Source organism: Pipistrellus hanaki (genome assembly GCF_964339955.1).
Source record: "Pipistrellus hanaki genome assembly, chromosome: 15".
In the NCBI taxonomy this organism is placed as follows: Eukaryota; Metazoa; Chordata; class Mammalia; order Chiroptera; family Vespertilionidae; genus Pipistrellus; species Pipistrellus hanaki.
In genome coordinates, this window is record NC_140517.1 from 21,070,381 (window position 1) to 21,089,313 (window position 18,933).

The window sequence follows — 18,933 nt, forward strand, 5'->3', positions numbered from 1 at the left end:
ATGGCTTATTTTAAGACGTGGAAGTGTACTTTAGTTTAGAAAATATTCTATCCCAACTTGTGAGAATAAAAGATTATATCAAGTAAAAAAAAAAAAAAAAAAAAGGCAAATCCAGCAACAGGCTCAAAACTGTGGCTCACAGAATCAAAGCAGACAGTGAATGCAAACTCCAGGGCATGTGGTTCTGGGTTCCAGGCCCCACCCTGCCACCTTCTGACCTGGGCTCTCAGGTAGCATTGCAGGATGGACCAGTGATGCCCACCGTGGCTGAATCAAGGGCGGGGCTGGCTTCCCATCCGGAACCCAGATCCAGGGTTTTCAAGACTGATCCTCAGGCCAGACTTGGCTAGTTAACCTCTGAGTAAAATCTGCTTAACAATTTGAGCCCAACCAAAGGGAAAAGTGAATAAATACAGAAATGAGCCACCTGCCTGAACCCCTGGCCCAGGACCCAGCCACCTGCCAACCACCGCCACCATGCAACCGCCTGGCCAGGGTTCCACTAGCCGGCTTCTATTCCTGGGCCTCTGTCACTGCACTGAATGGAATTCCTTAGCCCGCTGTGAGCTGTTCGGGGTGATGCCTCTGGTACCGCCCGTGAACCTGGAGCACGGTCACCACGGACAGCTGGCTGTCCATCTGAAGGGAACCTCCAGGAGGGCCTCACCCAGGTCAGTCATGCACCGCCCAGGGCACTCGCAGTGGGTAAGGTGAACAGATGTCCCGCTTTTGGCGGGACAGTCCTGATTGCTAACAAATTAGTCCTGATTTGCCAAAACCAGTTTGGCTCAGTGGGTAGAGTGTTGGCCTGCGGACTGAAAGGTCCCGGGTTCGATTCCGGTCAAGGGCATGTACCTTGGTTGCGGGCACATCCCCAGTAGGAGGTGTGCAAGAGGCAGCTCCCTCTCAATTCCTCTCTATGTAAAATCAATAAAATATATTTTAAAAATATAAAAATAAAAATAAATTAATTTAAAAAGTCCCGATTTTTGGAAAGATTAAAAAATTGTTAAAAATTGGGACTGTCCCACAGAAAGCAAGATGAGGGGTCAAAAGGAGGCCTGGGATGGGGTGTGCTGTGGTGAGGACTGCCTGAGGGGCACTCCTGTGGCAGGCCTTGAGCTGTGCAATGGATTGAATTATGTCCCTCAAAAAGATGTCAGCCTGGCAGGTGTGGCTCAGTGGTTGAGCATCAAGCTATGGACCAGAAGCTCGTGGTTGGATTCCCAGTCAGGGCACATGCCTGGTTGCAGCTTGATCCCCAGTAGGGGGCATGCAGGAGGCAGCCCATCAATGATTCTCTCTCATCACTGACATTTTTATCTTTCTCCCTTGCTCTTCCTCTCTGAAATTAATAAAAACATATTAAAAAAAAAAAAAAAAAAAGACGCCAAAGCCCTGGCCAGTGTGGCTCAATTGGTTGGGCATCATCCCGCGTACTGAAAGGTTCAATTCCCGGTCAGGGCACATACCCAGGTTGCAGACTCGATGCATGTGGGGGGGGGGGGGGGGGGGAGGGGGACAGCAGATCAATGTGCTTTCACATCAGTGTTTCCTTCTCCCTCTCTCTCTCTCCCTTCTCATCTCCCTAAAAATCATTTTTAAAAGACTTTTAAAAAGAGAAAAAGGAAAAAAAAATATGTCAAAGACCTAGCCCCCAGTACATCAGAATGTGATCTTATTTTTTTTATTTTTTAAAAATATATTTTATTGATTTTTTTACAGAGAGGAAGGGAGAGGGACAGAGAACTAGAAACATCGATGAGAGAGAAACATCGACCAGCTGCCTCCTGCACACCTCCTACCGGGATGTGTCTGCAATCAATGTAAAAAGGTACATGCCCCTGACCGGAATTGAACCTGGAACCCTTCAGTCCGCAGGCCGACACTCTGTCCACTGAGCCAAACTGGTTTCGGCGTGACCTTATTTGGAGATTGGGTTGTTACAGATGTGGTCAGTGAAGATGAGGTCATGCTGCAGTAGGGTGGGCCCCTGAGCCAGGATGACTTGTCCTTATAAAAGGAGGACACTGGACACAGCCACACTCAGGGAGACGCCTGGAGCATGAAGGCAGAGATTGGGGCAAGACATCCACGCCAAGGGAAGCCGGAGATGGCCCGCGAACCAGCCTGAGCCGGAGCCAGAGCAGGCCCTCCTTTCAGCCCCCAGAAGGCGCCAACCCCACTGCCACCTGGATTCTGAACTTTGGCTCCAGAGCTCTGAGAGGATAATTTCTGTTGTCGGCGCTCCTGGTCTGTAGTGCTTTGTTGCAGCAGCCCCAGGTCACTCATTCGGGGGCTGGCGGGCCAGAATCCGCTTGGCGGCCTTCTCGCTGGGAGACATGGGCAGCTTACCATACTTCCCTTCTTTGAGCCTGAGACCCGGAACCAGAATTCGGAGGCCTGGCTGGACAAAGTCTGACCGGATCCATAGGACCCCTTACCTGGACGTGTGGTGTTGAGAAACTGGGCAACGGTGACCACTTAGCCTGTGGTTTGGGCTGAGGAGTCCATTGTGGGGCCTGGCTGGACAAAGTCTGATGGGATCCATAGGACCCCTTACCTGGACGTGTGGTGTTGAGAAACTGGGCAACGGTGACCACTTAGCCTGTGGTTTGGGCCGAGGAGTCCATTGTGGGCCCGGCGCCAGGTGCACACGCAGACTCCCAGAGAGACCTGGAGACAAGGCGGAGAGGGCAGGGGGCTTGGCGCAGACCTGCTGTGATCCCAGCTCCTCCCAGGCCGGCTGGCGAGCGATGTCTGGGTTCTCACGTGTATACTGTTTCCTCGTACCACCTTTCTTGTGTTCTCACAGGGACCAGATTTTAGCAAAGTGAGGACACATTTTCTCAGCAACACCAAACCTTACTGAGTGCCTGCTGGGTACAGGTGCAGGGCATGAGGCAAAGAGGCTCCAGGTCTGCCCAGGCGTCCCTGGCCCAGGGAGGGTCATGGGGGATGAACCTGCTACCACGCCTGCTCCCTGAACTCCAGTTCAAAATGAAACAGCGAGGTCAGCCAGCAGAGTCCCAGTGCTTCCCACCGTGAACTGTTAAATGCTGTTGTGAAATGTCAGAGATCACATTCTTCCCCTTCCTCTTTTTTTTTCTTTTCTTTTTTTTTTTTTTTTTTTTTTTCCATTTTGAGAGACGTGGGCTAACAGAGGAAACATAAAATGCATGATTGGGCCCTGGCCAGTGTGGCTCAGTTGGTTGGGCACTGCCCTTTGCCCTGAAAGGTTCCTGGTTTCCTTCCTGGTCAGGGCATGTGCCTGGATGTGGGCTCAGTACCCGGTTGGGCACGTGCAGGAGGCAGATGTTTGTCTCTCACATCGATGTTTCTCTCTTTCCCTCTCTGTTCTTCTCTCTCTAAAAATCAATTAAAAATATTTTTTAAAGAATGCATATTGGAGCTAAAATAAAGCAACACAGCCTGGCAGCTAAGAGAGAATGGACCTGGTGCCAGGTTGGCTGAGTTCAAGTGGGATCCTAGGCAAATTGTTTCACCTCTTTGCACCCCAGTTTTCTCGCTTGTACAATGGACAAGATAAAGTCATAGCGATTTTGTGGGGGATTCATGTAAAGGAGTTAACATATGCAAAGTGCTTACACCAGTGACCGGCACACAGTAAGCCCTTGGTGGACATTGGCTCTTATTATTAATAAAGAAACGCACAATGTTGGGGAACACAAGGAAAGAAGTGGTTATTATTTGTAAGAAGACATTTCTGGGGATGGCCTGCCCCTCACAATGACTCGCTCCTCACCTCTAGGGAATGGTTGCCATATTGGTATAACTTGGCTTGGATACTGGCTGGGTTGGGCATCTGCCCCAAGCTGAGCCATTCAAGTCCTTTTCTTGGAACTGGGCCAAATAGAGCCTAGTTTTATCTCGGCTGGTCTCTCAAAAGGCCACCTCTGTCGTGCTGAAGTGACATCACAGAGAAAGCCAGGATGTGGGGAAGGATGATACAGAGAAAGCCAGGATGTGGGGAGGGATGATCAGAGAGAGGCAAACACAGGAAGCAGAGAGAAGGGCCCTGGGCCCCTGGTTTCTGGCCCTTTCTGGATCCTGGACACCTCGGATGCCCTCAGAGCGCTGGTGAGATGACCATGCCTCCTTAGGACCCGGCTCCACTCTTTGTTGAAGGTACTCTTGTTGGTTTCTGTTGCAACCAAGGTGTCTTGGTCGACACCTGGACGCTGGGGCCTGCCTTCTCGTGTCTCTGCATCTGTAAGACTGATTTTCCTGGAGTTATAGGATAATGTCCACTCCTTTCCCGTCAGCTCAGGCAGGCTGCAATTGGTTTGCTCTGTGCTGTGGTGGAAGAAAGAAGAGACCAGGAGCTGAGGAACCATTTTTTCCCCTACCACTCATTGAGCACCGACTTCTTCCTAAGCCTTGTTCTGAGCACTTTCCATGCATTATCTCATTAGCTCCACTGGGAATAACACGATTGGATCTCTGCTTCTCAGATGAAGAGATGAGGTTCAGAGAGGTTAAGTGATTTAGGGAGTGTAACCCAGCTAAGGAAGGTGGACAACTGGGATCTAAATCTGAAGTTTGTGCCTTCAAGCTCTTCGACATCCTACCAGGGGCTGCTGGGCAGCATCTTCCCACTCTCCTCTGTAAGATCTTAGATTTTTGCCTCACTTTCCTAATCTGTGAAATGGGATTTGCCCATCTGAAGGTTGTTGAAGTGGCCGATGCACAGGGAGGTGAGGGTAAGTTTCAGGAGAGCTTCACGCTCCCCACACACGTTCCCTAACCCCACACACACTTCCTTTCACTGCTTCTTAGCAACTGACTCAGAGTGGATGGAGGAGAAGAAAGGAGGTCACATTTAAATTGGTCAATTTGAGTCGCTCACTGCAAAGGCTGGTGTGGGAGAGAGATGCAATCAATCTGAAAAACAGTGGTTTTTATTTATTTATTTTTTAAATGTGATCCATGGCCTTCAGTCCTCCGTGTGGCTGCGCCAGGCATCATTCCTATGATTCGGCAGCAGCTTGGCATTTGGGCTCTCCATTAAGTCCCTGCAAATTTTTAAACAATGGCATTAATTTTTTTTAAAAAAATATATTTTATTGATTTTTTACAGAGAGGAGAGAGGGATAGAGAGCTAGAAACGTCGATGAGAGAGAAAGATCGACCAACTGCCTCTTGCACACCCTCTACCGGGGATGTGACCGCACCAATGTACATGCCTTTGACTGGAATCGAACCTGGGACCTTTCAGTCCGCAGACCGATGCTCTACCACTGAGCCAAACTGGTTTCGGCGACATTGATCTTTTTTTTTTTAAAAAAAAATTAAAACAAATCAATACATGCTCATGGTAGGAACTTTGGGGGTGGCATAAAAAAGAACACCAAATTTACCCAAACAGGGTGACAGCCATGTTGGATGTATTAGTCAGCACCCACATGGATACATCTCAAAAACTGTTATGTGCAAAGAAATCAGACCCCACCAAAAGTACACAACTTTTTTTTTTTTTAAATCTTTACCTGAGGATATGTTTACTGATTTTAGAGAGAGGAAGTGGGTGGGGAAGAGGGGGGTGAAGAGAGAGAGGGAGAGAGAAACATTGACTAGTTGCCTCCCAGATGGAACCTGCCACCTAGGTATGGGCCCTGACAGGGAATTGGACCCACAACCTTTTTTGAGTATGGGATGTTGCTCCAGCTAACTGAGCCACTGAGCCAGGGCAAAAGGACCCAACATTTGATTCTATTTGTATGATGTTCAAGGAGGAGTAAGAACCATCTATAGTGACAGCAGCAGATCAGGGGGTGCTGGGTCCGGAAGACACTATTGGGGTGTGGGAATGTTCTTTACCAATATCTTGATTAAGTTATTGGTATTGGTATCATTGGTATCAGTGGCAGTTACATGGGGGTGTACGTTCATCAACACTTGTCAACTTGTTCTTTAAAAACTTTATTTAATGTAAATTATACTTCAATAACATTGGTTTAAAAGTGGGGGCTATGTAGGTGGGAGAATGACCTGTATTCCACTCTCCTGCTGTGGGATCTTAGACAAACCCTCGATCTTGCCTTGGTTCCTTTGAGCTTGGTTATCCAGATCTGTTATTCAGGTTTTGGTGCATGCATGTAACTTCATCAGCTGTGTGTAAGAAATATTAGTTCCAGATAAACTACGAATTCTTTGTAATACTTTTTAAAAAATTAACCTCAGACTTAATCATCTGGTGAAAATGAGACGGAAAGGGGGAGAGGGTGGTGCTTCATGTTCCTTTAATGTGTTCTCTTGTCCCCGAAACCAGAGCGGGCGGGTGAGTGGCAGTGATCTCTCAGCTACGGGCTCCGCAGGCTGATGAACAGAATTGGGCTCCCGCCCCGCCCTCCTCCCTGCTGAGGAGCCTAGAAAATGTACCGACTTCACCTCAGCTCAGAAGAGGAAGATGTTCAACTTTAGGATAAAAACACAACTTCTCTCTTTATAGAGGAGCACATTTTATGACATGACCAGCACATCAGATGCCATTAGTACAGAGTGTGTGTTCCGTTATGGTGGTGTCTCATGCCTGGTAAACGTGAGGTTCGGGAACGATCTCCTAGCTAGCTGATGTCATTCTGAGACTGAGTTTTCAGATGGAGTTCCCCCAAAGCAATAATAGCTCCATGAGTAGCTGGGAAATTGGGACCACTTGAGGACAAACAATGCCTGCTTTTGGTGCTTGGCATTTTATAACAAGTGTGGCCTCTTGTCGTTAAGAAGGCTCCAAAAACAGGACTTAAAGGAGTTTGTACCTGATTCCATCCTGCGTGTCCCCGTGCTCCTGGACAGTCTGATGAAGCCAGCGGTGAGTGTGCTTTGTCACACTCAGAAGTGGCGTCTGAGGAGGAACGAGCTGTTGCATGAGTGTGAGCAATATCATCTCCCCCAGACTGCAGCCCACAGGATGGCTGGGAGCAGCCTGGACCCACCGAGGCGGGGAAACATCTTCCTTCAAACCCGGTGTCTAACCAGCAGCCGTCTGGCCTCCCAGGTGACAGGTGGCAAATTATGGGACAATTTTGTCATCACAAATCAGGGATGGCACTCGTATCTGTGGGCAGTGCCGGGACGCTGCTAAATGTCCTTCAATGCCCAGGTCAGCTGCCTGCCACCAAGAATTACCTAGCGCCAAATGTCAGTAGCATGAAGGTTGGAAGCCCTGTCCAGATGTTGATCGGGAGTGTCTGCACGCCAGCTGCTGGGCAATGGGAAAGGCCAGGGAAGTGGGCTGGCTGGAGGGCCCATACCCAAGGCCGCATAAACATGGGTTCTAAAATGACCGAGGTGACGCGAAGCAGCCGAAGCTTATTCCAAGTGCTCGCTCTGGGCCAGGCTGTGGGCTTGGCATCGCTTACCTCAATGTCTTCTACTCTGGAAAAAGGTACCGCTAGGACCCCCCTTTATAGGAAACCAAGCGAAGATATACACAGTTGGGAAAGGGAAGAGGCTGTTTTCTTCTTGGCATGCTTTTTGTGTGTGTGTGTGGGGGGGGGGGGTGGGATGGAGGGCGATGATTTTTGTGGGGAGAGGGTGTCTGGTCTCCGCCGCCCCCCACCCTCAATCCTGAGCTCCAAGGGAGAAGATGTTGTGTCATCTGGATCTGTAACACTCAACGAAGTCCTGCACTCAGCAGGTGCAAAGAGGTGTGTAATGGAATGGAATGGCAGACTGAAGGGTCAGGGCAGTGTAGCCTAGTGCTTAGACCCTTGGCATTGCAGTTAGATTTCAGCAGGTAACCACTGCGCACCGACCCGGGGCCAGGCCTCAGGGAAACAGGTAGTGGTATGCTGGAGCTAACTAACCTCAACTGGCTCATGAGAGCCGACTGTTCCTTCTTCAGGAAGCTTGCAAGCTGCTTGTCAAAGAGCCATTAAACAGGGATAAATTACGGTTACCATGAAATAAATTATATTTTTTAAAAGGTAATAAAACGCATCACTTCCTAATTATTCTTCTATGTTTTACTAGTATCTCTGTTCTGGAGGTTATTTATGTCTATTGCAGGGGTCGCCAAGCTTTTCCTGTACAAGGGCCAGAGAGTAAGTGTTTCAGGCTCCGCAGGCCGGGAGCTGAATCCGGCCCTCCCGCCACTGGGCGCTGTCCCCCGGCTACTGTCTGGAGGGCGGAAATGCTCTCTAATGGGGCCCAGCTCTTTCCATCTCCACGTCCAGGCATGCATGTTGGTAGCTTGGAATCGGCCACGGTGGGAATATTTACACCCTGGAAATTGTCAAAGGCTGTGAATCAGGGCTTTCCTTTTTTTTTTTTTTTTTTTTTTTCCAACACACTGATTGTTAAACATTTACCAGCACACCACTGGATCCAGTGATGGGCCAAAATGGAATGAACCCTGCCCTTGTGGAGGGCACAGTCGGGTTCCTGCATCATTTCGTGTTGGGTGGGGCAAGGAGGGAGAGGAGAAAGGCTGGTGAGGGTCTGCACTAGAGAGCACTCTGAGGAGGAGGACACCCAGGCGTGGTGTGTCTGCCCAAAGGGCAGGGCTGCTAGAAGAGGGTGCTCGGGTGGCCCTCTCCTTGGGCTGGCCATCCACAACGCTCCCCTCCCCCACTCCATCAGATTCCTCTGTGGGCAGCAAGGCAGCAGGCCTGTCTTTCCCCTCTGAGCTAGCTCCCGGGGAGACTTCAGGGATGTGGGAATCGAGATTTGAGCTCACGAGGGCAGTTTACTACCTGGTCACTGCAACCCCAGCTCCCAGCACGGCACCTGCCACAGGGTAGGTTCTCCGCCATTGCGGCCCAGGGGAGAACCCAAGTAGTAGCGGAACTCAAGTGATGCAGCGAGCTCCATCAAACAAGGATTGACTGCCAGCAAAGGATGCAGAAAAGGACAGGTGTGTCTGGTGACCTTGTTGAATGAACTGGCCTAGGGGAGCTCAAGGAGAGTGAAGGGTTTGTGAACTTCAGTGTCTTCTCTGCTGCTCCATAAACTCAAGTTCAATGCCAGGAAGGTGAGCTCTAAGGGGCTGGGAGCTTTTCTTTCTTTTCTTTTCTTTTCTTTTCTTTTCTTTTCTTTTTTTTTGAGAGTCTGGATTCCCATGGCATTGAAGATGACTTGGATACATAACCATCCATATCCCGTGGGTACATATCCTTGTGTCTCCTACAGAGGCTGGGGTCCTGTGGGGAGGGGGCTTCTGATGGACTCTGACAGCCGGACTCAGATTTCTTTCTAGGTCAGGAACCTGGAACAGTGGGAGCGAGGGGCTCTGCAATGAGTTACATGAGTCCCAGTCTAGGAGGCTGGGGATTCAGCTCTTGCCATGTGAACACTAATAACATGCCTTCTCATTGTGTCTCAGCTCACTGACGTGGTCCCATGGTCGGCACATTCTGAAGCACCAGGGAATAGGTGAGTGTGACCATCAGTCTTTGTCTGTTGAGCCCTGACCCCATGCGGCCTGGAGCCAGCTCTGTTGTCAACCAGGAACTCCTGATTTCTTCCCCAAAGAGCTTTTCTTCTTACAGCATCTTGGGGGCTCCATGCCACTGCTTTCAAACTAAAATTTAACAATAATTTAGACCGGCCAGTGTGGCTCAGTGGTTGAGCACCAACCCACAAACAAGGAAGTCACAGTTGGATTCCCACTCAGGGCATATGCCCGGGGTTGAGGGCTCAATCCCTAGTAGGGGGCGTGCAGGAGGCAGCCGATCAATAATTATTTCTCATCATTGATGTTTCTATCTCTCCTCTCTCTGCAATCAATGAAGACATTTAAAAACAATTATTTAAAGATGACCGATTGAATTCAACACTCTCAACTCTCTAAGGTAGGGGTGTCGAACTCAATCAGAGAAGGGGCCAAAATCTAAAATCCAGCCTAAATCGCGGGCCGAATGGTTTACTGAACAGTCATAAACTGACAATGTCATAAACTGACAGCGGAGTGCAGTGATGACAGCGCGGCGCGGGCCACATTGCAAGGCCTGGCGGGCTGGATTTGGCCCGCGGGCCTTGTGTTTGACACATGTGCTCTAAGGCCTCTGCTCTGCAATCCCAGGGTACCTTGTGTGCCTTGGCAAAACAGCTAGTTTCCTGCACAGGCCAAGCATCCTCTCACCTCTTTGTTTGTGCCATTCCATCTTTGTGTGTGTCCAAGGCCTTCTCTCCCCATCTTATCCCCCCCCCCCCCCAACAGCACCTTTCCCCTCTTTACCTGATTCCTAAAGACCTTCTGAAGTCAGGACATGTACCCCAGCACCTGCTGGGTTATGTGTTCCCTCTCTGTTCCTGGAGCTCAAGTGTGGTTGGTCATTGTCTTTATCATCCGTCCTTTATCTGATCTCCATTCCTGGGTCAATCCTGACTAGCTACGTGAGCCTGGGCAAGTAGCTCAGCCTCTCTGTACCCTCATCTGCAAGAGAGGAGGGCGATGGCAGTGTGTCCTAAGGTTGCTGTGACAAAGGAAAGGTGCATGCGTGTACAACGAGTAGCACATTGGAAGTGCTTAAGATAGTGTGGCTATTGTAGGAATTACTCCTACGACAACATAGAGCAGGAGCTCAATAAACCCATCCCTTGCACCCACAATTACAGTTTGCCCCTTTTCTTTTCCTTTCTTTTCTTTCCTTATTAAGGTATTATATGTGTACATATCTTACCATTGCCCCCCCCCCCCAACTCCCGTACATGCCCTCCCCCCACCAGGCTTTTCTTGTTTGATAGTTTTCTCAAGGCTGTTGAAGCTTAGAGCTTGAATGAAATGCCAGCCAATTGTGGGGAGATGCTGAATACCTCACTTTCTTACTAAACTGTGCCTCCCTCAGCATGCACCAGGAGGGACAGCTCTGCCCATCCCCTGGGCAGCCTGGACCTTTGAGTCATTTCTGTGAGGGACTGGGCCCTCCCTTCCACGCCCTTCCCCAACCCAGGCTCAGGGGGAGGAACCCCTCCATCTTGTCTGTTCTGGGAGAGAACGGGGAGGAGATAATCCCACCACAGGGGCTCTGAGGATAAACTGCCGCATTCGTGATAAGATTCTACACACATTCACGATAAGATTCAACACACGCTCACACACCTGTGTGTTCACTGCAGGGCTCCTTCCCTTAAAAGGCAAAAATCTGGGCGTTTTGAAGGTATTAACTGCAGAAGCCTGTGGACCTGAGAAAGCCTGAGGGAGTGCAGTGTTTGCTGGGTGGCCTTAGGTGTCTCCTGATGGCAGAAAGGGAACAGTTTCCTTTCAGTTCTAGTCCTGAGTGACACTGCGGTTCATTCCACAAAGCTCTTCCAGTAGGAGTTGCTTTCCTGAGGGTAAAGCAGAGATGAATGGCCAGGTCTTGGTCTGAGGGGAGAGGTAAAGAAGCTGGAGTTACTGGGTGCAGGAAGAGGAGGGGGCAGTCCAGTACCTTTGTGGGGGTGTGGGGTGGGGTAGAAAGGGAGGCTTTGTTGTATAGGTTCCTAGAAGGGGCCAGACTCTAGGGGCAGAAAAAAGGAGGGTGTTGGCGAGCCTGTCCCCTCCCCGAAGGCAGCTCTGAACCCAAAAGGCCAAGGCTGGTAGACATCTGGCAAAGGCCCAGGGTCTGCTGGACTGACACGGGCAGTTGTGGGCTCATTATCCAGATAATTGAGGGGGCATTTTCAATGCCAGGAAACATCCCTGTTTTATGGCCTCATCTGGCCAGCCAGATGTGCAGCCTGAGCTGTGGAGGGGTGTCAGAGGTCAGGCGGTCCAGCCCCCAACCCTCCTTGCCAGGCCCAGCCCAGCCCGGCCCGGCCCGGCCCGGCCCCGCCCCGCCCCGCCCCGCCCCGGTCCCTCGAGTTTGCACCTGGCCGCACCTTGGCCGTCCGCGGTGACATGTTTCGGGGCGTTGGCATGTTTCCGGGCGTTGACATGTTTCCGATCCGGGCCGCCGGGATGGGGAGCGGTAGGGGAGCGGGGACCACACGGCTGGTCCCGGATCAGGTCCCGCCCGCGGGGCCTCGCGGCTCCGCACCGGCCTGGGCACCGGCGGGGGCGCGGCTGGGCGTGACGTCACGCGCCCCGCCCCCGCGGCCGCAGCCCCCTCCCACTCCGGGCGGGACCGGCCGGGGCCCGCTGGCCGCAGCCCCCTCCCCAGGGGCCGCCCCTCCCGTCGGGCCGCGCCTGCCTCGGCCCCTCGCGTCCCCGCCCGGCCCGCCGGCTCCGCCTGCGAGAGGCCGAAGCCGCCGCGGCGGCCGCCGCCGTTGCCGCCATTGACGTCAGAGGGGCGGGCACATGACCCCGCGGGGACCAATCGCGCGGGCGCCGAGCGGCTTCTGCAATCTCTCCACAGCGCCGGCCCCCGCGGCCCCCGCCGCACACTCGCCCGCGAACGGCCGCCCAGACACACGTACTGTACACACGAGCGAGCGGGCGGCGGGGCCGAGACACGCCCGCCGCGCGGCCCCCGCTCCCGCCGCCGCCGCCGCCGCCGGCCCCCGCCCGCCGCCCCGCCGGTCCGGCCGCGCGAGCATGCACCCGACGAGCTAGGAGGAAGCCGAGCTCCGCAGGAAGAAGGACCGCGCCGCCACCGCCGCCGCGCCCGCCGCCTCCCTCCCGCCGGCCCCTCCCCTGCGGGCGCCCCCAGCCCCACACCCCCCCACCTTCCTGAGCGGTGGGGGGGTGCGGGCCGCCGACCGGGGGCCCCGCCGCCCCGCAGCCGGGACAGCCCCTTTCCCCGCCCCCGGCCCCGGCCCCGGCCCCCTCCCCGGCCCGGCCGGCCATGGATCTGACCAGCAGCTCGGGCGGCGGCGGCGGCGGCGGCGGCGACCCCCGGCAGATCGAGGAGACCAAGCCGCTGCTGGGGGGCGACGTGCCGGCCCCCGAGGGCACCGCGAAGATGGGCGCCGTGCCCTGCCGCCGGGCCCTCCTCCTGTGCAACGGGATGAGGTACAAACTGCTGCAGGAGGGCGACATCCAGGTCTGTGTCATCCGGCACCCGCGGACCTTTCTCAGCAAGATCCTCACCTCGAAGTTCCTGAGGCGCTGGGAGCCGCACCACCTAACGCTGGCCGACCACAGCCTGGCGTCCGCCACGGTGAGTCCGCTCCGCGTGGCCGCGCGCCGGCACCCCCCGCGCCTCCCCCCGGGACCGCGGGGCGCCCCTCCCGCGGCCGCACCGGGAGCCCCCGGAGCCCCGGCCGCCGTGCGCCCGGGGGCGTCCGGGGCGGGGAGAGCCCGGCCCCCCGCTCCGGGCCTGGGCTCGGCGCTGGCTTGTATGGAATCTGAAGCCTGTCTGCCCGGGCCGGCGGTTTCGGGGAGACCCCCTGAGAATTCTGGGGTGGATCTGGCCCACCCCAGGCCGAGCTACTGGGGGACCTCAGGCCCAGCACTTGGGTTTCTTACGGGGGGGACCGTGGGATCGACCGGCTGGGCCCTGATGGTGGTGAGGGTTCCCTTTCCGAAAAAGCCTGCGGTGGACGGGGAAAACAAAACAACCAATAATAATAATAATAATAATAAAACACCTCCCCCCAAGCTCCAAACCCCCAGCAACCCCAAAACCCGACAAACCCGAAGAATTTCCAGAAACCAATTCCTATGTTTGCTGTACTCATCTTTTTTTTTTTTTTTTTCTTTTCTTTTCTTTTTTCTTTTTCTTTTTCCTGCCCGGGGTTGGTAGGCAAAACTGGGTGCTTCCCTTTCAGAAAAATCCCTCTGGCACATTGGGAGGCTGGACGTGAAGGGAGAGAGGGCAGGGGTCCGGGACTATGTCCTCCCCACCCAGGGCCGAGGGTCAAGTTCTCCTGTGGAAGCTGACTTGTGGGGCTCTCTGGTCTTGCATTGTCTGTGAAGTGTGTGTAGACGCGTATTTCCATACTGGTTTTTTTTTATTTTTTTATTTTTATGTTGTTACTGTTATTGTTTTTTAAATATGTGGCTGAGACTGGGTCAGCCGGGTGGGAGGGAGAAGAGAAGGCATTGATCTGTTTCTGAAATCAAATCTGCAAGGTGGAGGGAGAAAGAGCTGCGGTGGGGTCGCAGGGCGGGGGTGGCGGGCAAGAGCCTGAACAGGATGCTTTGTGTTTTGAAACAAGGACAGTTTTTAAAGCACCAGATCTGCTTGGGCCCGAGCCTTGCTGAGAGGGTTCCTTCCTCTATGGAGAGGTGACAGGTCTTCCCCAGAATGTACACTCCCCCCCTGGGGCCACCGTGGGCCTGTTTACTAAAGGGGAGGGGGGGGCCGAATCCACCGCCTGCCCACACCTGTGCCAAGAAAACCCAGCCAGGAAACAGGGTGTCGCTTACATGGCATGTCACAAACGTGTAGCGTGTGTAGACATTTCCCCGGCATCCATGTTCCCTTGGCAGTGTGTCACGGCCTGTGACACATGCTCCGAGGAATGGGGAGGGGGAAAAGTTAGCAGAGAAACCTCACTCCTCGACACAACTTCCCCCTCCTGAGAGCCTTGAAGCACCCGAGGACTTTTATTCTGAATTTTGGGTCCTACGTGCTGAGAACACCTATTTTTTCTTTCCTGTGGGCACGTTGGTGCAATGTCTGCAAAGGCTGCTCTCTCAGGGTGGATCACTGGCTGTGGAGAGGCGGCCCAGGCCCAATTTCAGGCTCATGCATGTTTGAGAACCACAGGGCTTAGCGTTTTGCTTTTTATTTGATGGTGGGAAAGCCTCGGAAAATTTGCCCTCACACACCATTTCAGATTGGGGAGGAACTGGTGTCCTCAGTCATTCCTTGCCTGGGACCTACCCGGAGCTCCCAAATCTGGCTTCAGAATCGTCCCCTGGCTCATTGGGGGGCTCTATTTTTTTCTGCTACCCCTCAAAGTGAAGGGGAGTGTGTGTGTGTGTGTGTGTGTGTGTGTGTGTGGAGAAATGGTTGAGAGGCACAGTGACCCTCTGTGGGAAGGACAGGCTGAGCCAGGAGTGTGTCCTCTGCTGCTGCTGGCCACAGTCTGGGGGAAGCCAGCTTTGGAGGCTCGAGGCCCCAGACTCACCTCTGATTGCTCAAGATGTATACGTGAGCGAGAGAGGAAAGGAGGAAAGGCTGTAGCGGGGCGCTGGTTTTTTAAGCAGCCAGCGAGAGGCCCTGCCCCACGGTCACCAGCCAAGGCGGGTGGCACTTTTGTAGCCTGGGCCTTTCCGGAGAGGAGCCCTGGTTTTCAGGGCTGGGGACTGAGCACTAACCGTGGAACAAGATTTGTCTCAGCAGAGCCTTGCTCTGGCGTTGGGAAATGTGGAAGGAGGAACTCTGAGCAAGTGTCCAGTGAACTGGCATAATTCCCCTTCCTCTGCCTGTCATCACCAAGCCCCTCGGGTAGGGCAGGGGTGTCCTTAAATCTCCCCATGGGGGACTCCAGGGGGATACATGGCTCTCTGTGCCAGGGGGGTACATGGCTCTCTGTGCCAGGGCCTGGTAGAGCGGCTGCCTCCAGGGCAGAGGTGGGGTTGGCACTGCTACTGGGGACCTTGCCACATCCCGAGACACCTGGTTGGTGTCCAGGCCCAAGGAAACAAAGCAGCCCCGAGGGGTTTTTCTGAGGCCTGGGCGTTATGTAATCTGTCTGCATTTTATAGTGCGGCCCAAGCACTCTATTGAGAAATATTAGCCCAAATGAAACAAAGGTGAATTTGAGTGCAGCTCACTACAACAGGCCCTGTGTAGCCCGGTGGCTTTGTAGTGTCCCTTGCCCAGTCTCACGCTGCCGATACATCAAGTATGTTTCATGTCCTTTCTTGAAATGTATTAAATCGTTGGTATATACAGCTCAACTCAGAACCGTTTGGTAATTATATGGTTAATTGTGTGGGCTTCAGGAACAAGAGTCAGTGATTGATCTGGATCCAAATGAATAAACAAACTAAATACACTCTTTTGCCCAAATTGTCTTTGGAGTCTGTCTACACGGATCCAATAAATTGGATTGTTGTCAGAGGTAAAGACCAGGATCACAGCTGTCTCGAGCAGGGTGGAAGCATATGGGGCTCCCAGGCCCACCTGGGTGGCAGTTCCTGCTGGCTTCGCCCTTCCGGTGGACCTCTCTGAGCCCCTGCTGGGGAGATGGGCTCAGACTGAGGACCCCGGGACTGGCAGCCTCACTCCCCGGCCTGGCTGTAAACTTTGCCTTGCGTGGGGTCAGGTTGGCGCTTGCCCTGTGCCTGTCTCCTGGGCCAGTTACTGATTAAGTCCTCGCAGAGCCAATAGTAAGCCTGACGTGGCCTGTGACAGTGCCGGGCCTGATGCACTTTGTGCTTGAGACTTTGGATCCAGAAAGCTCATAAACAAAGAAGGAAACACAAAGGCGACAGTGACCTGGCTGACGAGTAGGGGTGACTGGGAGGCATCCACACCTTCCCTGGGGTACACAGGACCACACCTTGTGGGGGAAGGGCCCGCTTGCCAGGGCCACAGCCCGGCCCTGGCGCCTCCTTCCCCTTTGGCATCCAGGCTTCCCAGTCCCTGGGCTTCCCTGGGGCTTTGTGGTGGCTGTCAGTCGGAGCCGACGGCCAGGCATTCTGCATAAGCAGCCAGGTCCAGAGAGACCAGAATCCATTTTGCTATTCTGTGTCTAGGTTGAATTTGATCACCTGCTAGACATGTTTGCCCACTGGAAGAGGGCTTTGTCTGTGTGCTTTGTTTCCTCTGCACCGAAGAAGTATAGACACGCTGCTTACATTCTATTTCACCTAATTTTGTGCACACATCACCTGGCATCTCGTGGTGGATCCGGTCTGAAAAGTCTTTTATTCATGGACCCAACAGGGATGGGGGCACAGGTGACAGCAGTGTTCTTTATTCTCAGGCCTTAATTCATCAGCGACTTGTTCTTAAATTCTCACCACTCTGCTGCCCTGGTTGAAATGTTTCTGGCCTTCTTGTCACAGAGAGGAACAGTGGTTGATCTGGTATGCATGGAGGCAAGAAGTGACCTTAATTCTCATTAGGTTCCTTTAGTCCGGTGTTTCCATGGGGAGAGCCTTCTTCTGAATTTGCAGCTCCTAAGCATCTAGGTGTCAACTCCGGAGCGGAGAGTTCATCCTAACGGTGTGATTTACACTCAAGAATTAAAGTTTGTGCCCCATGGGGACACGTCTGTGTGTGTGTGTGTGTTGACTTTTCTCACTTTGTATCATGCACCACTTCCCGCCTTTAATTTATGTGATGTTTATTGTGGCAGTCAGTAAACACAAGGAATTTTTATTTTCAATGCCATTAGTCACAACATATCAAATTTGTTTCTGGATAACTTGTCTGATTGAAGATGGTGGAGGGGAGGGGCAGAGACAGAGGAGAAAACAATCTAAATTCTCTGTAAACAACAAATGTGGCCTGCCTTCCCCAGGCTGTGGTAAATAAGTGCATTTTAAGGAAGGAGTATGTTTTGATGCTGCCATTCACTCGTCTGGTGCAATCTGAGATGCCCTTTCTGGCCACGGGCAGAATTGTGCCGGTCCAGGTGGAAGGGGTTTCACCGCATGTGGCTGGGCTTTGCTGCCGAGCTGGCGATGGAGGTGAGCGAGGCGGATGTGTGCCTCTGGCTTGGGCTCCAGGGCCCACAGGTGGCTTCTCCACGGGGCCTGCTGACTCAGGTGGCAGCGAGAGAGGGAGGGCATTTCTGGGGCACCGTGCCCAGCAAGGCTAGGGGGAGTCTGGTGGCCGCATGACCAAAGCTGTCTGGGGCAGAAGGGCAATCTCCCTCCAGGCCAGCCATGCGGGCGGTGCCCCTTGGTGTTTTGGCAGAATGGATCCGTGAGATAGCCGAGTTATGCCTTTGATTAAAGGATTTAAAGGATTGGGTGAGATTAAGTGAGGCAGCCTAATGGTTTAGGGAGCCTCCACCAAGGGGCAGAGCAAACTCCGGGGTTGCGGTCTGTTGGCCCTGGGTCTGGATTGTGAGGTTATGACTTCCTGGCTGTGTGACTTTCGGCTCATGCTTTCCCTTGCTGGCCTTGCTTCTTCTTCTTGTGGAGGGTGGGACAGTGCTACGTCGTTGGCAGGGTTGCCATAAGCATTGGAAAGAATTCAGTTTAGCACCTAGTAGGGTGATCAGTATAGAGTAGGGGTGTGACAAGAGGCCAGTATTCCAATTCATGTTTTCCTAATTGCCCTGAGAGAGCTTGTGTGGAACTACACAAGTGGAAGGGGTTATTGCTATTTAAAAACGGCCAGTCTCCAGAGAAAAGTCTCTTGAGATGAGCAGTGCATTTGGGAAAGTTAGGGCTCTTTAGCAGATCTGGTATGCATGGAGGCAAGAAATTGTTGAAAGCAGTTGAAGAAAAATTCCTCAGGGGGCACAGTCTTGTGTCTTTAAAAATACACACCACATAACTCTTTTCTTTTTTTGAAAATTGAAAAAGTGATGCACACATCAAATAAATTCAGAGAGTACAACAAGGTATTTAAGGAAAAACAATTTTTGTCTCTTATTTCATGTCCCCACAGCTCCTAGTTCTCCCATAGACAAGCCCTTTACCCATTCCTGGGTATCCTTGCTGATCATTTACACACAGACCCAAGCCATTGTTTCTCATTGGACAATGTATTTTGGAGGTTATTCTAGATCTGTGCGTATGCAGTTGCCCTGTTCTTTTTCACTGATGCATAGTGCTCCATTGTAGAGGGCACTACAGTAGTGGAGGCAGACCATTCCCTGCTGCTGGGCATTTAGATCAGTCCCAATCATTTTCTATTTAAGCTTTCCATTTTTATTCAGTTGAGTTGTTGTTTCTGTTTTGATAATTTGAATGTTTTTTGCTTACTTTTTTGGTGGGAGTTGATTTGCAAGGGCAAGCTGACCCTCCCTCAGAGAGCCTTGTCTGAGATCACTGCTGCCTGGAGTCATGCTTCAGTCTGGCTGAATGTCACTGGTCAGGGAGCCCCATTGGAGGGTCTGGCTACCTGGCCTCCCAGGAGCTGAATACAAATGAGCAGGCGGCTCTGACCAGTCATACTGACCTCTGCCCCAAGG

The 18,933-nt window shown here is 52.8% G+C and overlaps 1 protein-coding gene and 1 long non-coding RNA gene across 3 annotated transcripts in view; one reads left to right on the forward strand and one right to left on the reverse strand.

Moving 5' to 3' along the window:
• Positions 1-1,844: 1,844 nt before the first annotated feature.
• LOC311633243 lies at positions 1,845-12,314 on the reverse strand. Of its 2 annotated transcripts, XR_014796915.1 has the most exons (5): positions 11,824-12,314; positions 11,066-11,329; positions 3,767-4,312; positions 2,564-2,676; positions 1,845-2,444 (listed from the first exon to the last, which is right to left on the reverse strand). It is a non-coding gene; the product is annotated as an uncharacterized lncRNA (long non-coding RNA). The 2 variants fall into 2 exon arrangements; XR_014796916.1 differs by having other exon boundaries at positions 2,564-4,317.
• Positions 12,315-12,485: 171 nt separating this feature from the next.
• Positions 12,486-18,933, forward strand: part of CMIP (c-Maf inducing protein) — a 224,214-nt gene continuing 217,766 nt past the window's right edge. Inside the window, exon 1 of the mRNA XM_084905562.1 lies at positions 12,486-13,043. Within this exon, the coding sequence (XP_084761688.1) occupies positions 12,729-13,043 (315 nt within the window). The 5' untranslated portion in view covers positions 12,486-12,728. The remainder of the gene's footprint in view (positions 13,044-18,933) is intronic.